General features: G+C 33.5%; 1 protein-coding gene across 1 annotated transcript in view; it reads left to right on the forward strand.

Annotated features, from left to right (window-relative positions):
- hid (head involution defective) overlaps positions 1-20,591 on the forward strand; it is a 49,764-nt gene extending 29,173 nt beyond the window's left edge. The window contains exons 2-4 of the mRNA XM_073981666.1: positions 9,020-9,479; positions 10,086-10,272; positions 20,405-20,591. Coding sequence (XP_073837767.1) covers positions 9,020-9,479; positions 10,086-10,272; positions 20,405-20,482 — 725 coding nt within the window. The 3' untranslated portion in view covers positions 20,483-20,591. The remainder of the gene's footprint in view (positions 1-9,019; positions 9,480-10,085; positions 10,273-20,404) is intronic.
- The last annotated feature ends 239 nt before the right edge of the window (positions 20,592-20,830 follow it).

Below are 20,830 nucleotides of genomic sequence, written 5' to 3' on the forward strand. Positions count from 1 at the left end.
CCTGGAACTGGAGATAGACCCAGGTTGAACAGAAGAACGAACATACAAACATAATAACAAACACTGTTACAACAACAACAACTACTACTTTAGCGTTTAGCTACTTTTAGGAAGTTATGAGTGAAACGAGAAATGACAAATTATACACTCTGCCGCTAATATAGGCTCGGAATTTATGACACTGCAGTGGACTGCATTTATTGACCGGGTTCGTGTCCCAAAAAATATGAATTACATTTGTTATGTGGTGGCTAAACCCCCTTAGCAGAATGATAATTAAATTTGTTTGAGTATTTTGGCTACTTTAGGAGACCCCATTTCATTTAGCTAAAATAGAATCGAAATACATTTATCGACATGTTAGAAGTCTCCCCTTCCTTATCTGATCAGAAATGTACGTGGGAAATTGTTTTCTTTTTTTTTTTTGCTGATGAACTTAGAAATCTTCAAAATTAAGATGTCTTAAACTACGGCAAACTGTGCCACCCAAAGAGGGATAGCTTACTACTCACTCTTCAATACATTGCCTTTCAATACCGCGCAATACTCGACATATTATGTCAAGCAAAATACAGCTGACTATGGTATGTTAATTATGAAATATGTTGCCTACTTTTAGGGTGTAACTTCACATAAAATGTTTTTAAATTGTTCTGTTAATTTTTCAATAAATTGAAATTAAACAATCCACAGATATTCACATTCACAGCTGTCTATGGAATATTAATTTTTAAGAATGTTGCCTACTTTTAGGAAGTAAAATTACTTTAAATTCTTTGCAAGCTTTTAAGGTAGAAACTCAATGAAATACGCCGCTTTTTCACGCTCAGTTTCATATAAAAGACTAAAGGCCAAGTCAAATGCTGCCTAATTCATTTGAATTAGGTAGTACTGGGCCTTTAATCTTTTACATGAAACTGAGCGTGAAAAAAGCGGCGTATTTCATTCTGTTCACACCTTTAGGATGTTCTAAAAAATATCGTTAAGTTACCAAAAAATTATCAAATATCTTTTAAATTTATCCATTTATTCCTGTCCTGTTCATACCACCCCTTCTTTTATATTATTAATCTTAACAATACCAAAGATATTTTTACAAAATTCTAGAAAATCTTGTAAACTAAACACATTTAAGATTTTTACAAATCTTTACAATTATTATTATTAACAAATCATAGAATTTGCATATTCTGTTTTGTTATTAATGTTTTATAATTGAACATGCAAAATGCCAACAGATATATACGGGTATTCTGAATTCTAAAGATTTCATTGAGAGTGATGAAAACGAAAAACGGCCAAACCCCTACAAACGATGATGTGTGATGATAATTGCTAATGATAATTTAATTACTAATTTATGGTGTTAAAATTTATGACAATTTGACAAAGAAAAACAAACGAAATAAACAACAACTAAAACATGATACACGTGCAATTTTTTTCAAACAAAAAATTATTAATTTCACAGATATTACACGAAAAAACAACAACTCTAAAACATGGCAAACTGAAACTAGCAAAAAACGGTTTTTTTATTTCAGAACTGAGACACAATGTCTGCTAATAGTTGGTCAAATGTCTGGCACATTCGTTTGCTTGGAGAATACTTGACGTTCAAAGTTTTCCATTGCTTACTTTAAATTATTGGTGTTGTTGTTGTTGTTTTTATTGTGCAGCTGACAATAATCAATCATGGCTTAGTTATTGTTCGACGTTTGTGTGATTTGCTACTGCCACACAGTTCACATTTTGAATTTGTAATCATCAATTATGTACTAAATGTCTTTTGGAAGTTAATATAAATCTATGAATCTATGACAGAAATTGTTTTGGTTTCAATTGTGGTTGGTCGATCAAAAGAAACAAAAAGCCTTGATTCAGTAAAAACCGATTTATTGATTTTAAATTACACAATCAAATATTTTCTTTTGAATCTGATTAAGAACAAAATTGTGGCCAAGTATTTTGTGCTAAATATCAATCACATCGTACAAACATAATTGTATTATATGCTAGAATGAAGTAGAATTTCAAGAAGGTCAAGTGATTTAAATTGCGTTATTTGAAATAATTAAAAAAAAAATAAATATAAAATTGTAAATTTAAGTAACTAATATGTCATGGCCCTAGTAAAACATAACAAATATATAGACACAACAATATCTGATGGACATTTTTGAGATTCTCTGGTCATTTATCTATCTCCCTTCTTCTATCTCCTTCTTCTATAATCAAGAAAAACTTGCCAAACAATTTATTAAAATAAAGTCCCCTAAAGTATACATTGCCTAATTGGTATATTTACCAAACATCTAAAAGTATATCCCACTCAATATATGTATGTAGTTATACGACAATCATAATAACCACAAATTGATCTAACTCCTAAAAGCATGCTATTTCTATACAAGTAAGGTGTTTAAACTAAAGTCAAAACCCCACCAGGGTTAACAAGATTTTAAATATGTACAGGGTTTTATTTAAATTTAATTTTTAATGGCTACTTAAAATTAAAGTTTTGATTTGTTGGTTTTGTCTTTTCGTTTCTTTTTTTCGGATTCATAAAAAATAATTCGTTTTATGTTTGAAATGATTTTTAACGACTGTTTGCAGTTTTCTGTTCTTCAACTGTCATTGGCAATTTTATAACCTTTTCCGTGCACTGCTGCACTTGGCTGTGTGCCGGTAAGATCGTAAAAAACATTTCCACCTTTGAGTGTGATATGACAAAACACCATTTAAAGGCAGGATCATAAAGTTGAGGACATGCAGGTTGGTTGTTTTTGTCATAAACAATTTTGCATAATATTTTTTATTGTTGCTGGCTGTTATCATTAAAAAAAGAAAACCAGCAAAACAAAATCAAATCATTTTAACGGATTGTGACTACTATTTTATGGTGGCTCAAAGTAATAAAACCAATGTTTTGAAAAAATGAAACAAAAACTACTTCTGTGGCAAATTCTTATCTTAGGACATATTTTTCCTTCAATGTCTAGACATGAATTTTTCCATCAAGATTGATTGATTGTCCGTCTTGGCCCAACAAATGTGTGTTAACGATAACAAGCTCTGTGAGATATGCATTTTCATGGATGCGCTGCTGCTGCGACTCATCAATTCGAACTACAATACAATTGTATTTTAAATAAATTAAATGCATTATCGTTAATCTTAAATTGTCTGCAATTTTATGCAAATGTTTTTTGTGGCTGACTGATTTCTGTGGCTTGCTTGTCTTTCCATCTGTTGTTCAATTTACACCTTCTTCATGTTGTTGTGTTGTGTGTGTGAATAGTTTGACTTGTCAGTCAGTTACAGATACGGGCAGGCAATTCGAGCGTACTACTAGAGTACATACTACAACAAGTGATGTGCATAATTTATCATAATAAAGTAACAACTACAACAACAATAAGAAAACATTAAGTCAAGTAACCAACAACCAGCCAACAGCAACCAGTTATTGTTGCAGTTTACTATATAGCCTGCAATTTATTTGCCACCAACAATAATAAAGAGTAATAAAATCAACAACAATCAGGTGTAGTTTCAGGGTCAATGTGTCTAAATGAAAAAAAAAACAACAACAAAAAGAATCGTAAAACTTACGACAACGACGTTGTTGTTGATGACAATTAACTTCCACTGCTCAACACTAGTAACACAATTCGAAGCTTGAGTCTTATATCCTAAACAAAAGTTGTGGGATTAACCCATACAAAACCAAAACAACAGGTTTGCTTTCTTATGAGAATGCTGGGGCAGATGATGGCCCTTTTGACCGTATCAGTTGATTGCAATAAATTATCGTCCTCACAGCTTGCTCGATTGTATCTTAAATGTAATAAGAGGGTAACGTTTTCCTATAGTTAGCACGAATTTGGGTAGCTTCTTTTCGTGATCTTGACTTACAATGATTAGATTCCAATAAAAAATAGAAGATTTTTTACAAATTCTACCCTGAAAAGGTACTGTAAAAATAATACAAAATACAAAAATATTTTAAAATTTTCTTCTTTTATTTGTATTTTTCTTAAACAAATTTTTCTAAAAAATCCAAGTTTTAAATGTTTTTCTCTAAAAAAATTAAAAAAAAAACATTTTTTAAATATTTTCCCCTAAATAAATATTTCTAAAAAATCCACGTTTTAAATATTTTTCCCTAAAAAATATTCCTAAAACATCCATGTTTAAAATAGTATTCCCTAAAAAATTCTAAAAAAATTCAACTTTTAAATATTTTCCTTAAAAAATATTTCTAAAAAATCAAAGTTTTGAGCATATTCCACTTAAATATGTTTTTAAAAAAATCATGTTTTAAACATTTTTCTAGAAAATATTTCTAAAAAAATCCACGTATAAAAACTGTTCTACTCTGAAAAAACTATTTTTGAAAAATCCACGTTTACAAAAATATTTAAAAATTGTTCTTCCAATTTTTTTTCAAAAATCCCAGTTACATTTTTTTTATTTTTTCCTTAAAAAAATATTTCTTAAAAATCCGCATTTTAAATATTTTCCCTAAAAAAAACTTCTAAATAATTAGTGTTTTAATAATTTTCTCTAAAAAATTAAAAATCCATATTTTAAATATTTTTCCCCACATTTTTTTCTAAAAATACTTCTAAAAAATCCAAGTCTTGAATATTTGCCCTAAAAAATATTTCTAAAAAATTCGCGTTTTAAATAGTTTTCCCTAAAAATTGTTCCTAAAAAGCCCACGTACAAAAATATTTTAAAATTGTATTCCTTCAAAAATATTTGAAATATTTTTCGTTAACAAAAATTTTTTTAACAAATCCACGTATAAAAACATTTTAAAATTTTCTTCCACCATAGAATATTTCACATATTTTTCCCTAAAAAAATATTTTTATTTAAAAAATCCACGTTTAATTACTAATTTAACATTTTCTTTTAAAAAAAAATATTTAATAAAATCCACTTTTACCAAAACAGTTTAAAATTTGAATCTCTTAAAAAAATATTGAAAGACCCAAGTTTAAAAATTTTTAAAATTTTATTACCTTAAAAAATATTTTATTTTTTTAAATCCACAGTTAAAAAAAATGATTATTAGTTGCTTCCTTACTTTTTATACCCTCCACCATAGTATGGAGGGTATATTAAGTTTGTTTTTCCGTTTGTAACGCATTGAAATACTCATTTGCGACCCTATAAAGTATATATATTCTTGATCAGGGTAAAATTCTAAGTCGATCTGAGCACGTCCGTCCGTCCGTCCGTCCGTCTGTGGTAATCACTCTAGCATCCACAAAAATGGAGATAGGACGCTGAAATTTTGGGAAAATGCGTCTTTTGTTTGCAGGCAGGTCAAGTTCGATGATGGGCTATATCGGTCCACGTTTTGGTATAGCCCCCATATAACGGTACCCCCCGATTTACGGTATTTTGACGTTTTTAGCTACATTTTCAAACCGATTTGGCTATAATTTGACATTTAGGGTTCTTAGGTGCCAGTTAACATATATAACAAAACTTGTGGACATAGGTCCACGTTTTGGTATAGCCCCCATATAACGGTACCCCCCGATTTGCGGTATTTTGACGTTTTTAGCAACATTTTTAGACCGATTTAGCTATAATTTGACATTTAGGGTTCTTAAGTATCAATAAACATATATAACAAAAGTTGTGGACATAGGTCCACGTTTTGGTATAGCCCCCATATAACGGTACCCCCCGATTTACGGTATTTTGACGGTTTTAGCTACATTTTCAGACCGACTTAGCTATATTTTGACATTTAGGGTTCTTAAGTGTCATTAAACTTATTTAACAAAACTTGTGGACATAGGTCCACTTTTTGGTATAGCCCCCATATAACGGTACCCCCCGATTTACGGTATTTTGACGTTTTTAGCTACATTTTCATACCGATTTAGCTATAATTTGACATTTAGGGTTCTTAAATGTCAATAAACTTATATAACGAAAGTTGTGGACATAGGTCCACGTTTTGGTTTAGCCCCCATATAACGGTACCCCCCGATTTACGGTATTTTGACGTTTTTAGCTACATTTTCATACCGATTTAGCTATAATTTGACATTTAGGGTTCTTAAGTATCAATAAACTTATATAACAAAAGTTGTGGACATAGGTCCACGTTTTGGTATAGCCCCCATATAACGGTACCCCCCGATTTACGGTATTTTGACGTTTTTAGCTACATTTTCAGACCGATTTAGCTATAATTTGACATTTAGGGTTCTTAAGTATCAATAAACTTATATAACAAAAGTTGTGGACATAGGTCCACGTTTTGGTATAGCCCCCATAGAACGGTACCACCGATTTACGGTATTTGGACGTTTTTAGCTACATTTTCAGACCGATTTAGCTATAAATTGACATTTAGGGTTCTTAAGTGTCAATAAACTTATATAACTATTGGACATAGGTCCATGTTTTGGAATAGCCCCCATATAACGTTACCGCCCGATTTCAGGTATTTTGACGTTTTAAGTCACATTTCTAGACCGAATTAGTTATAATATTACCGATTTTCGGTATTTTGAGGATTCTAGCTAAAATTTTAACCGAATTAGGAGTTATTTGACATTAAAGGCTCAAAAACTGTCAACATAAGGCCATGTTTTATTATAACACCTATATAACGGTACCTCCCAATTTCTAGCCCACCAAAAATTTTCAACATACATAGTTAGATATAAGCACCATAAAAAAGGGCCTCCCGAGTGAAGCATTTTATGTACATTATCTGACATTTTAACGTACTCACTTAAAGTTGGGGACAGGAATGAATATTTTATGGTGGAGGGTATGAAAAGTTCGGCCCGGCCGAACTTAATGCTTTTTTACTTGTTTAAATTCACGTTTGATAATATGTTTGAAATGTGCTTCCCTTTATAAATAAATTAAAAAACCAATACAAAAATATCCAAAAATTTCCAAAAAAAAACTATTTTTAAAAAAAAACTCTAAAAAAATTGTAAAAATGTTCTTCCCTTAATAAATAAATAAATAAAAAAAAACTTTTAAAAATATGCATATACGAACATTTTTTCAAAAATCTACGTTGGAAATATGCTTTAAAAACCAAATTTGGAAAAATATTCATGTTGAAAAAAATGTATTTTATTGTTTGAAAAATATTTTTTAAAAAATCCACGTTCTACAAAAATATTTTTTAAAATCCACGTTGTTGGAAAAATATTTTCTTAAAAATTCACTTTATTCGAAAAATATTTTTTAAAAAAATCCACGTTCTTCGAATAATATTTTTTAAAAAATCCACGTTCTTCAAAAAGTATTTTTTAAAAAATTCACGTTCTTCGAAAAATATTTTTTAATAATGCACATTCTTCGAAAAATAGTTTTTTTAAAAATCCACGATCTTCGAAAAATATTTTTTAAAAAATCCACGTTCTTCGAAATATATTTTTTAAAAAATTCATGTTTTTCGAAAAATATTTTTTTTAAAATCCATGTTGTTCGAAAAATATTTTTTTAAAAATTCCACGTTCTTAAAAAATATTTAAAAAATCCACGTTCTTCGACAAATATTTTTATAATAACCACGTTCTTCGCAATTTGCTTTTAAATCCACGTTTTTAAAAATATATTTTTAAAAATACACTATTAAAAATTTTTCTTTAAAAAACCCTCATTTGAAAAATATTCTTAAAAATCCAACCTGAACAATATTTTTTAAAAAATCCACGTTGGAAAACTATTTTTAAAAAAATCACCTTCTTCGAAAAATATTTTTACAAAATTCACGTTTTTCGCAAGACATATTATAAAAAAATCCACCATCTTAAAAATGATATTTAAAAAATCCACGTTCTTCGGAAAATATTTTTTGTAATCAATAATCTTAAAAAATCCACGTTCTTGGTAAAATATTTAAAAAAAAATCAACGATTTTGAAAAATAGTTTAAAATATCCACGAACTTCAAAAGTAATTAAAAAACAAAGTTTTTAAAAAAAATATTTTAAAAAGTGCTGCATGTTCTTGGAAAAATGCTTTAAAATTTGTTGGAATGTTAAGCCTTCACAAAATATTAATAAAAAGTCCACATTTATTATAATGTTAGGCCTATTAATTATATACTATTAAATATTAAGAAGTCTCCCTTGTCCCTTATGGGATGTTTGTGGAACAATTAAATTTAAATATTAACAAAAAGTCCACGTTTCTTGAAATATTGGGCCAAAAATTCTAATTCTATTATTGTAATATATTAATATATTTTATTATAGATTTAAAAGACCCCTAACCTACTCTCAAAGTGTTAATCTATACAAATAAATTTTTATTTATCTTAACGAATTAAAATAAATAAAAAAATAACTTTTAAAAATAATTAAAATATTTTATTGCATATGTTCTTTATGGTGATATATGATTAATAAAAAAACGAATATCACTTAATTAACCCGAGGCAATATTCGAGAAACACAGCTCGCTCGAACTGAGACAATACGTAAACGTACTTACATTTCATATCAACATGGAATGAGTTGAGATCGTAGGCGTTTTGACAGGCGCCATAATTATATGCATTTTATACAAGGGATTGCTAGAGCCAGAGTTAAGCTGTATATAGAAGAAGAAAAACAAAAAAAAACAAACAATAAAAGCAATTTGTAAATTGCTTTATTAAATATGTAAAATATATGTCAACTATTCACATTTGATTAAAGTTTTTTTTGCTAATGACTTTGTGGCGTAGAAAAAGTATTATCGGCGGCGTTACAACAAGATTTATGGAAGTGGAGATTAATTAATATTAATGGGTATGCAAAGGAAATTTGTCAGGGGTTATTGATTTGTGTTACAGGTTGTAAAAATAGAATAAAATAATATTTAAAATTTGTATTTTAGTCAATAGATTTTCCATTTTATTTATTCAATTTAACTTATGCATATTTAAATAAGGTAAATAATGTGTAAACATTTAAGCATTTAACTAATTTTGGTTAGTTTAATTTAATTTTCTTCTTTTTATTGTTCAATTTCAGGTGCTCCAGTTTTCCAATATCCCACACCACCCAGCCCCTCGTGTTCGGTGCACAGTCCCAATTATACGGGTGGTGATGTTTTCTTTCCACGCAGCCGCAGTACACCACGTACACCCCGTACAAGTGTCAGCTTTGCCGCCGGCGATGAGGTGAATTTTTTCCATCAATCAGCCCCAACATGCTCAAGTTCTGCCCAAACGTCACAAGCACCACAGTCAGCACCACCAGTTGCCCAAAGTAGTAGTCATCATCATCTGCCACCGCATCAACAGCATTATCCTCATTATCCACATTTTGCCTATCATCACAATGGACCAGGATATTATCAATATACACCGCCACCAACACCCACCACAGCCAACGCCACCACCTCAACAGCGGCAGCCGGTTTGTCGGTGAGTTCAGGACCCAGTGGTGCCCACAGAAGTTTACATCGAAGTCTTTCCGATTCGGCAAGAAGGTGAGTAGTTAAAAAAATTAATCTTCAATGTTCTCCTTCAAGAAATTGTCTACAAGAAAATATTTCCCATACATTAGTGTGTGCCAAATTTTCCAGACAATTGACACCCTTTTCGAAGACCATAGATCAAACAATCACACCAATTTGTAGTTAGTTTTCTCATAGTCTCTAGACTCTGCTTGTGATCAAAGTCCATTGCCCCTCTTTTTGTCCATAGTTTTTATTGTAAAATGTTCAATTCTCCCATGAAATTGCAAACCAGACTTTTAATTACCACAAAACGGCCAACAAACGATGACAGCAAGCGAACGAACAAGCAACAATGGGCTACGGCCACCAACACCATATGTGGATGACACACTCAAAGTCTGACTTGTAGTTGAGTTTTTTAGTTTGTCTGCACTATGCAAGATAAGCCATTCTTTTAAGCTTGACGTTTTTCATTTCTTGTCAATCGCTTTAATAAAAAGCTTGATTGTCGTATTGTTATGATTTGCATTTGCAACAATTAATCATTGTAGCTATTTTTAATTAATCATCATCGTTTTTTTGTCTTCTTTTTCTTTTCTTCTTTGCGTATTCTTCCCACGCCTACGTTAATTATAGATCACGTTTAACCTCAACGGGTGAAGATGAACGTGAATATCAAAGTGAACATGAAACGAGTTGGGATGAATTCGACGATCGTTATGATAATTTCACCGCTGGCCGTGAACGATTGCAGGAATTCAATGGTAGAATACCACCACGTAAGAAGAAAAAGGATGTGCCAAAACCGAAACCAGAGAAGAAGGTAAGTCAAACGTGAGAAATTATGAAAGAAATAAATGTTGAAAAGAAACCCCAAAAGTAGGCATATATCCCTAAAGTAGGCAAGAGATATTGTTGCCTAGAAGTAGACAAGAGCAAAATTATCAAAAATTAGGCAACAAAGAATTTTGCCTAAAAGTATGCAAGTTTTTATAGCATAGCTTGGCTTTTTTAATTTTCTTTGCTTTGAATGGAAATCAGAAAAATGCATATTAACATAACACGAAAATGAAATAAAAAAAACAAATTTGCCAAAAAGTATGCAATACAATATCTACCTAATAGTATACCACATGCTTATATTAAAGCGAACATGAGATCCTAATGTGCAACCATTTCAGGTGACAATTTCTTCTCTGCTTCTCAGTGTAGATTTCCTTTCTAGAGTTTCTTACCTACATTTCCATTTCTTTTCCTAACTTCCCTCCTCATTTCGTTTTCATCATTCCGACCTAACGAAAGTTAAACTGAATGCAGTATTCAACGAAATTTATTTTTCTTGCCTTCTGAGATGATGGCCTCTCTTTCGGGGCAATTAAAGTATTTCATGGCTAGATCGTCTCTCAAAATAAAACGTCAACAACAGAAACGAAACAAACCTAAAACCTATAAATAAAATGCAAATTTGCGATAAAAATTAATTGCGCAGTGTTACACAGCTTATTGAAGAGCTGGGCTGGCTGGTGTAGTTGTAGGATAATAAAATTAAAAATTACACATACAACATTTATGCATTTAAATTCGTATTCGAATACGGTGAATGCTTCTCCTTCATTTTTTGTAGTATTAGTTGTAGTTGTTGTTGTAATATACAAAAGATTTACAAGTTTGCCTAGAAGAATAGTGAGATTGTGATGTTCTGCTGCTGCTGTCTTTCTGGCTATATTCTGTTTAAACCGCGCCCTGTCATGGTTGTACTTCAACTATGTGCAACGAACGCTTCGTTAAGTTTCTGTTGTGGCACTGCTAGTTCGTTTACTTTTATTTTGATTTGAATTCGTTTTTTTATTTTTTATATTCACAGTGTTTCATTACAACAATTTGTACCCCAAGCACACACATGTGTCACTTCAGTTCTAAAGTCGTAAAAACCTCTTACAGAAATTTTGTAAAGTTCTTTCATTTCGGTTGTCAGTTTGAAACGAATGACCGCTGTTGGTATTATTATTTTTATTGTTGCCGTTGTTTCATAGTTAAGTTTTGTATCTTTTTTTATAAGTCGTGCTGGCTGCTCTGTTAGTGACTCTAGGCTTGAGCTTTGAGTTAAGGAAATTGAACAAAGGATTAACTATAATTGCGAAAGAAGCAGTTCGAACGTAGTTTAGTTCGAAAGGTTTTTGTTTTGTTTTTTTATAGAAAACATCAGCCATTAACAATTATTTACAACGCAATTTTGTTTTGTGGAAAATGCAAAATGAAAATGTTCATTATTGTCGCGTTTATATTAATTTACAAAAACATCAAAGGAAGAAGAAAAGAAGCAGGGCTCTAGAACAAAAGTTTGTAGGAAGAACAAGAGATCGCACGATTAACAAAGGTTTGTGGAGTAACAACAATGTTCGCACCAAGTTCAAAATAGCCATTGAACTTTAAACACGAGTTACTGATGTCTTTAAATGATGATGACATGTTATCTTTTAATTAGTGGATGATAACAAGAACATGGTCAACTAATTAAATACATTATTTCCAGTTTCGAAAATTTTGACATTTAGGAAATAAGCAAATTATGCAAAGAACCGCAAAACTTACTAAAATTGTAGATCAGGGTTCTGGATCCTCATTATAACCTCAGACACTAGGCTAACGAAGGCAGAAACACTAGGGTGATGAGGGTGCTTCTATGGACCCTTTCTGAAAGAAAGGGTGGTACTATAGACCCTTTTTGAAAGAAAGGGTGCTTCTACAGACCCTTTCTGAAAGACCCTTTTTGAAAGAAAGGGTGCTTCTACGGACCCTTTCTGAAAGCAAGGGTGCTTCTATAGACCCTTTTGAAAGAAATGGTGTTTCTGTAGACGCTTTATGAAAGAATTGGTGCTTCTATAGACCCTTTCTGAAAGAAAGGGAGCTTCTATAGACCCTTTTTGAAAGAGAGGGTGCTTCTGTAGACCCTTTCTTAAAGCATGGGTGCTTCTATAGACCCTTTCTCAAAGAAAGTGTGCATCTATAAACCCTTTTTCAAAGAAAAGGTGCTTCTATAGACCCTTTCTCAAAGAAAGGGTGCTTCTATAGACACTTTCTCAAAGAAAGGGTACTTCTATAGACCCTTTCTCAAAGAAAGGGTGCTTCTATAGACGCTTTTCTCAAAGAAAGGGTGCTTCTATAGACGCTTTTCTCAAAGAAAGGGTGCTTCTATAGACCCTTTCTCCAAGAAAGGGTGCTTCTATTGACCTTTTCTCAAAGAAAGGGTGCTTCTATAGACCCTTTCTCAAAGAAAGGGTCCTTCTATAGACCCTTTCTCCAAGAAAGGCTGCTTCTATAGACCCTTTCTCCAAGAAAGGGTGCTTCTATAGACCCTTTCTCCAAGAAAGGGTGCTTCTATAGACCCTTTCTCCAAGAAAGGGTGCTTCTATAGACCCTTTCTCCAAGAAAGGGTGCTTCTATAGACCCTTTCTCCAAGAAAGGGTGCTTCTATAGACCCTTTCTCCAAGAAAGGGTGCTTCTATAGACCCTTTCTCCAAGAAAGGGTGCTTCTATAGACCCTTTCTCCAAGAAAGGGTGCTTCTATAGACCCTTTCTCCAAGAAAGGGTGCTTCTATAGACCCTTTCTCCAAGAAAGGGTGCTTCTATAGACCCTTTCTCCAAGAAAGGGTGCTTCTATAGACCCTTTCTCCAAGAAAAGGTGCTTCTATAGACCCTTTCTCCAAAAAAAGGGTGCTTCTACAGACCCTTTTTCCAAGAAAGGGTGCTTCTATAGACCCTTTCTCCAAGAAAGGGTGCTTTCTTTGACAATTTCCCCAAAAAAGGGTGCTTCTATAGAGCCTTTCTCCAAGAAAGGGTGCTTCTATAGAGCCTTTCTCCAAGAAAGGGTGCTTCTATAGACCCTTTCCCAAAGAAAGGGTGCTTCTATAGACCCTTTCTCAAAGAAATGGTGCTTCTATAGACCATTTCTCAAAGAAAATTTGCTTCTATGGACCCTTTCTCAAAGAAAGGGTGCTTCTATAGACCATTTCTCAAAGAAAGGGTGCTTCTATAGACCATTTCTCAAAGAAAGGTTGCTTCTATGGACCCTTTCTCAGTGAAAGGGTGCTTCTATAGACCCTTTTTAAAGAAAGGGTGCTTCTATAGACCCTTTTTAAAGAAAGGGTGCTTCTATGGGCCCTTTATGAAAGAAAGGGTGCTTCTATAGACCATTTCTCAAAGAAAGGTTGCTTCTATAGACCATTTCTCAAAGAAAGGTTGCTTCTATGGACCCTTTTCATAGAAAGGGTGCTTCTATAGACCCTTTCTCAAAGAAAGGGTGCTTCTATAGACCCTTTCTCCAAGAAAGGGTGCTTCTATAGACCCTTTCTCCAAGAAAGGGTGCTTCTATAGACCCTTTCTCCAAGAAAGGTTTCTATAGACCCTTTATGAAAGAAAGGGTGTTTCTGTAGACCGCTTTCTGAAAGAAAGGGTGTTTCTGTAGACCCTTTCTCAAAAAAGTTTGCTTCTATAGACCCTTTCTCAAAGAAAGGGTGCTTCTATAGACCATTTCTCAAAGAAAGGTTGCTTCTATGGACCCTTTCTCATAGAAAGGGTGCTTCTATAGACCCTTTTTAAAGAAAGGGTGCTTCTATGGGCCCTTTATGAAAGAAAGGGTGCTTCTATAGACCCTTTCTCAAAGAAAGGGTGCTTCTATAGACCCTTTCGCAAAGAAAGGGTGCTTTTATAGACCCTTCCTTAAAGAAAGGGTGCTTCTGTAGACCCTTTCTCAAAGAAAATGTGCTTCTATAGACCCTTTCTCAAAGAAAGGGTGCTTCTATAGCCCCTTTCTCAAAGAAAGGGTGCTGCTATAGACCCTTTCTCAAAGAAAGGGTGCTGCTATAGACCCTTTCTCAAAGAAAGGGTGCTTCTATAGACCCTTTATGAAAGAATGGTTGTTTCTATAGACCCTTTATGAAAGAAAGGGTGTTTCTGTAGACCGCTTTCTGAAAGAAAGGGTATTTCTGTAGACCCTTTCTCAAAGAAAGGTTGCTTCTATAGACCCTTTCTCGAAGAAAGGGTGCTTCTATAGACCCTTTCTCAAAGAAATGGTGCTTCTATAGACCCTTTCTCAAAGAAAGGGTGCTTCTTTAGACCATTTCTCAAAGAAAGGATGCTTCTTTAGACCATTTCTCAAAGAAAGGATGCTTCTTTATACCCTTTCTCAAAGAAATGGTGCTTCTTTAGACCCTTTCTATAGACCCTCTCCCAAAGAAAGGGTGCTTCTTTACACACTTTCTCAAAGAAAGGGTGCTTCTTTACACCCTTTCCCAAATAAAGGGTACTTCTTTACACCCTTTCTCACAGAAAGAGTGCTTCTAAAGACCCTTTCTGAAAGAAAGAGTGTTTCTAAAGACCCTTTCTGAAAGAAAGAGTGATTCTATATACCCTTTCTGAAAGAAAGAGTGCTTTTAAAGACCCTTTCTGAAAGAAAGAGTGCTTCTAAAGACCCTTTCTGAAAGAAAGAGTGCTTTTAAAGACCCTTTCTGAAAGAAAGAGTGCTTCTAAAGACCCTTTCTGAGAGAAAGAGTGCTTCTTAACAATATCGAAGGACCAATGTTATCAAAGATCACTTTCAGAGCAATACCATGTTTGACTTTGAAACCCCGATTTTTTTCAACCTCTTGTTTGTTTTGGCTTCATAGTCTTCCTCTTTATCCCTCTTCATAGTATTTATCTTTATCGTTCCCAAATTCCCTAACTTCCCTCATATTTAAATATGAACATTTTACTCGTTATTATTCGTTTAATTTTTTTTATTTCGTTTTGTTGTTTTTGTGCAAGTGTGAACTGCAATTTGTCACTTGTGTGAAGCGTGTTATTGCTCTATGACTTGACGGCAATGATTTGTTTTCTCTCAATACGTTTTTAGTATTCGAATGCATTTTTTTATTGCTCTGGCGGCTGCAACGATGTACGGTGTATATCTGTATTGCTAAGTAAATTGCAAGCTGGTTGCAGGCTGCTGCCTTACCGATTTGCTTGTTGTCTTCTTTAGCTTGCTAGAACAGTTCACATTTATTTTAGTTTGATTGTAAATGATTTGTTGCTCTTGCTACCGATGCCATTGCCGCCGATACATTGCATGTTGCATACAACATCAGCAAGCAGCACGTGCAGCAGTTGAAATGGCACAACTCTATTGTAAATAAAAACGACACTGAAAGTTGGAACAGATGTAGAAAATTTCCTTGATTTTTCGTTTTTATAGTTTTCGCTACACACATGGAAAACTTCCAATAAGCGAGGCGAAAAAATAAATAAATAAAAAAAATATTGTAGTAAAAAATTGTGCTTAAGAAGAAAATGTGTAACATTTGTTTTGAAATTTGCAATTCCTTACTTTCCTTAGCCGAGTGTTGAGAGTGTGTGCCATTTTTATGGCCATTTATGAGTTAATGACCTTTGGTGTTACAAAATAAAGTTTTTTTTTTTTTTTACATGTAGAAGTATTGAAGAATTTATGGGTTTGAGAAAAATGCTAATGATATGTAACGAATGATTTGTTGAACACTTTCTTTTGAATGGGAATTATAAGGAAGTAAAATGGACCTGTTAGTGGAAAAGTTTTTAATAATTTTATATTTAAAATTAAAAATTATAAATAACTTTTAATATTATTTTTTAATATTATGAATAAAATTATTAATTGTTGGGAAACAACATCAAAAACTGTGAGTTACACCATAGAGGTTTTATAAAGAAAAGGAAATCCTCTGGTCAACTCTAGCACTAGAGTTGGGCAAATCCAGTTCCAAAAAGTTCCGGCACCATTTAAATTTTCGTTTTTCTTCGCTTCTAACTACCTCCCAGACCGATATAATTAACCGAATCTTTAAAATCGCCGTTCGTTTGTGTTTTCGATTAGGCGGTTTTCAAACAGTCTATAGTCGACTACGAGTTTTAGAAATTTTAAGACTAATAAACGATTAACCGAAATCGGTTTTAAGTATCCCTAGTTCCGTGACTTATATGGACTGAACTAATTCTTCCTCTTTTTTTTGAAGAAAATTCTTTCTTGGGTTTCATCCTTCCCCCTTGCATTGGTTAGCCATCTAAATTCCCATTCTTAATATTTAATAACAATAATTGTATTAAATTAAATCTCTCCGTGTTATAATCTTTTTGGAAAACCAAGATAATACCTCTAAGAATTCAAACTACACCCTTGAGAGCAATAAACACACACACATAGTTCCTTATAATTGTTCCACAAACATCCCAGATGGGACAAGGGAGTCTTCTCTCATATCAATGAGTGCACGCCGATTCATATTGGCTCAATGATATGGGACCTACTTTTTATTGCCGAGTCCGAACGGCGTGTCTTACGACACCACTTGTAGAGAAGTTTTTCATGGCTTAAATACTCAGGAAATGTCGCCAGCATTACTGAGGGGGAATTTTGCCACCGTTGAAAATTTGATGTTGCTTGGCCTGGGATTCGAACCGCAGACGTTCTGAGTGCAAGGCGGACGTGCTAACCATTGCACCACGGTGACCCCCACACATAGTTCCTTACTTGCAAAAATAATCTTTCTCACTCTCCCCTCCAAAGATAACCTCCAAAGTTAAAATGAACCAACTGCTACAAGGTGGTGATGACCCAGTTTAGTTCATAATCATCAATGCAATTAAAGAAGCAAAGAAAAACAAATAACATTTGGCCAAATGTCCTTATGTTTATTATCCATGTCCATTGTCCTGCCACAAAGTTCATAACAATGACCACAACATTGACCTCCGCATAAAGAGGCTGCAGGGGTGTTTTTGTGTTACTTACTTCATTCACTTTTGTTATGAAAATGTCATAAATTATTTTCATGACTTTTTTCTTGTGTTGTTGGCAAAAATGGTATAGGGGCGCAAATAAATGCTAACATAATAATAATCACTTCACTTGTTGTTGTTTTTGCAACAATGCTCTAATTATTATATTTAATAAAATGTTTGTTACAGTTTTTCCGCTCTTCTCCCCTCGGAAAAAAATAATTCTTCTTTAAGGGCAGTTAAATGTGAATACTGGTCACTTTTCTAGTGGAGGGTTGGGTGTTTAATGCTATTTATTGAAATATTTTTTGTGCGTATTTGCTTGTAAATAATTTGTTCTATTTTTCGTGTATGACATTTATGATAATTTATTGGAATTTTTTGTTGTGTTTTGTGCCTGACATCTGCATATGAATAAAATAATAACAGATTTGTTAACGCTTCAATGGTTTTGGATGCCCATTGTAAGTTGATTATGAAAATGAGAGGACATCAAACAACGAGTGCAGATAGATTTTATGAAAAAAACGGAATATAGATAGGGGCAAATTAAAACACTGAATTGAAACACTTCAGATGATAATATGATAGAATAAGAAGCGAAAGAAAATTGGAATCTATTTTATTTAGAATTTGAATGTTAAAAAAACTCAAAATAAAACTGTCTTTCCAAAATTATAGAGAAATATAAAAAATATTACATTCTAGCAGATTTTGGGATAAAAGACATTGGAACTCCCTTCCTTTACCGACCCAACGCAGAAAATTATGAAAAAAATACCACAGATAGTGATTTTTATCCCGATTTCAACGATGTATTGCTTTTGATGCGGAAATGTATACTTCCCGAGATATGGGCCTCAAAAGATCCACAAAGGCCCTAACCCATTTGTCTCTAAATAGACGGCCTTCGGTCGGAATTTAAGACTTCTCCTATAGATAGGTGCAAATCTCGGGAATGGGAACAAGATTTTCTTTTAAATTAGATATTTTTCTTTAAATAGCCGGCCTTTGGCCGGGATTTAAGACTTTCTCTTATGGACAGGTGCAAATCTCGGGAACGGGAACAAAATTTTCTTTTAAATTAAATATTTTTCTCTAAATAGACGGCCTTCGGCCGGGATTTAAGACTTTCTCCTATGGATAGGTGCAAATCTTTTAAATTAGATATTTTTCTCTAAATAGCTGGCCTTCAGCCAGGATTTAGGAATTACTCCATGGACAGGTGGAAATCTCGGGAACGGGAACAAAATTTTCTCTCGGGAAGTATACATACCCTTCAACAAAATAATACATCGTTGAAATCAGTATAAACATCACTATTTGTGGTAATTTTTTAATAATTTTCTGCGGTGGTTTGCCAAAATTTTAGACTAGGGCCTTTGTGGAAGTTTGGAGGCTCATATCTTGGGAAGTATTCATTTCCGCAACAAAAGCAATACATCGTTGGATTCGGTGTAAAAAGTACTATTTGTGGTAATTTTTTAATAATTTTCTGCGGTGGTTTGCCAAAATTTTAGACTAGGGCCTTTGTGGAAATTTGGAGGCCCATATATCGGGAAGTATACATTTCCGCAACAAAAGGAATACATGGTTGGATTCGGGATAAAAAGCACTATCTGTGGTAATTTTTTCATAATTTTCTGAGGTGGGTCGGTAAAGGAAATATAAGCCAAGTCATTTTAATGTAATTTTTATACCCTCAGCCTTTAGGCTAAGGAGGGTATATACACTTTGATACGATGAAAATGTGCCTCATCGGAATAATGGTTTTAGACCCCAAGTATGTTTGGACGAAATGTGTTTCAGACAATTTGGAGTCGATCTAGCCATGTCCGTCCGTCTGTCTGTCCGTCTGTCTGTCTGTCCTGCTGGCTGGAGCGCACGATAACTCTCGAACGGATGAACCGATTCGGTTCAAATTTTGACTTTCGTAATATTTTGCCCAAACTTAGTTTAAGTTCGAAGATGAGCTACATCGGTCCACTCCTTCCGATACCTCCCCCACAAAAGTTCGAAAATGTTCGGAAAGTTTGTGCGCACGATAACTCTTGAAGGGAGTGACCGATTTGGTCCATACTTTGTATAGCGTAAACTTTCTACCAAAGTAATATTAGGTTCCAATATGATCTCAATAGGTCCACTCCTTCGGGTACCTCCCACACAAAATTTCGGATAAGTTCAGTTTAGGGCCATCTCTCGAATCGCTTTGATTTTTGTTTTAGCAACTTGTATTCACTGCCCTTCATACGACGGTACAAGTTTCATCAGGGGCAAGTCCATACTTCCTGAGAAAATAGCATGAAAGTTGCAAAAAAAACCCTATGACACCGTGTGAGGTGGTTGGAGAGCAAGATAACTCTCGAACGGATCTGCCGATTCGGTCCAAAATATGGCCTTAGTAATATTTTGTCCAAACATAGTTTAAGTTTGAAGATAAGCCATATCGGACCACTCCTTCAGGTACCTTCCCCACAAAAGTTCAAAAATGTTCGGAAAAATTGTTCGTACGGTAACTCTTGAAGGGAGTGGCCGAATGGGTCTATACTTTACACACCCTAATATATCTACCGAATATAGATCATTTTCAAATATGGACTACACTTGTCCACTCCATCCGGTACCTCCCACACAAAATTTTCGGATAAGTTCACTTTAAGACCTGATATCGAATCACTTTGAATTTTTTTGAAGCAACTTGCATTCGCTGCCTCATTTACGATGGTAAAAGTTTTTTAGGGGCAAGTCCATACTTCTTGAGCAAACAGGCCGATGAGTGTCAAAACCCCCTATGGCATCATATGTTCTGGCTGGAGATCCACATCCATAACAGTCAATGTCGATCCATTCCTTTTAGTATCTACTCCGCAAAACTTTTCATCTTTAATCCTAATCAACATTTTTGTCTGTTCAAACCACCAAAAAATTTTAAAACCCCCTAAATACATACGTATTTTGGGAAAAAAAATTGTTTCAATATACACAGGCTGAGGGTATATCTCTGTCGGCAAAGCCGACTGATACTTTTTTACTTGTTTACATTTTTTTTACTCCATTGTGGCAATAATAAATAATATAATACTTTAAAATGTAATGCTATTCAATATTTAATAATTAATTCATCCAATTAATAACCCTAATTTTCTTTATATTTTTCGTTTCAGGAACAAAGCTTTACTTGGCCCGCTGTTGTAACAGTTTTCGTCTTTGCCATGGGTTGTGGTTTTCTAGTGGCCCGATGAGTTTTGGCCTTGGAATAAAAGACAAACTAAATAAAAGTGGGAACAATTCTTTATACAAGCTAAAACAACACCAACAACAACACAAACTGCACAGCAACAACAACAAAAACAACGAATTTATTTTTCATAGTAAAAAATAAAACAAAATAAACAACAAGAAAAACGTTAGAAAACAACTCGTCTAGTTCATTGTTTGTGAGTCAAAGGTCCGTGGAAAGAAAGGAGGCAAAAGGACAAAAGAAAGGAGCTGAAGATGGTGGTGCAACGAAGCACACAAATGAGGTAGTTTAAAATCCTCTGGTTACGCAGAGGATATACTAAACACACACATACACAATATATATACAT

This window comes from Musca autumnalis, unplaced genomic scaffold (genome assembly GCF_047663935.1).
Source record: "Musca autumnalis isolate F117 unplaced genomic scaffold, ASM4766393v1 scaffold_4, whole genome shotgun sequence".
Classification (NCBI taxonomy): Eukaryota; Metazoa; Arthropoda; class Insecta; order Diptera; family Muscidae; genus Musca; species Musca autumnalis.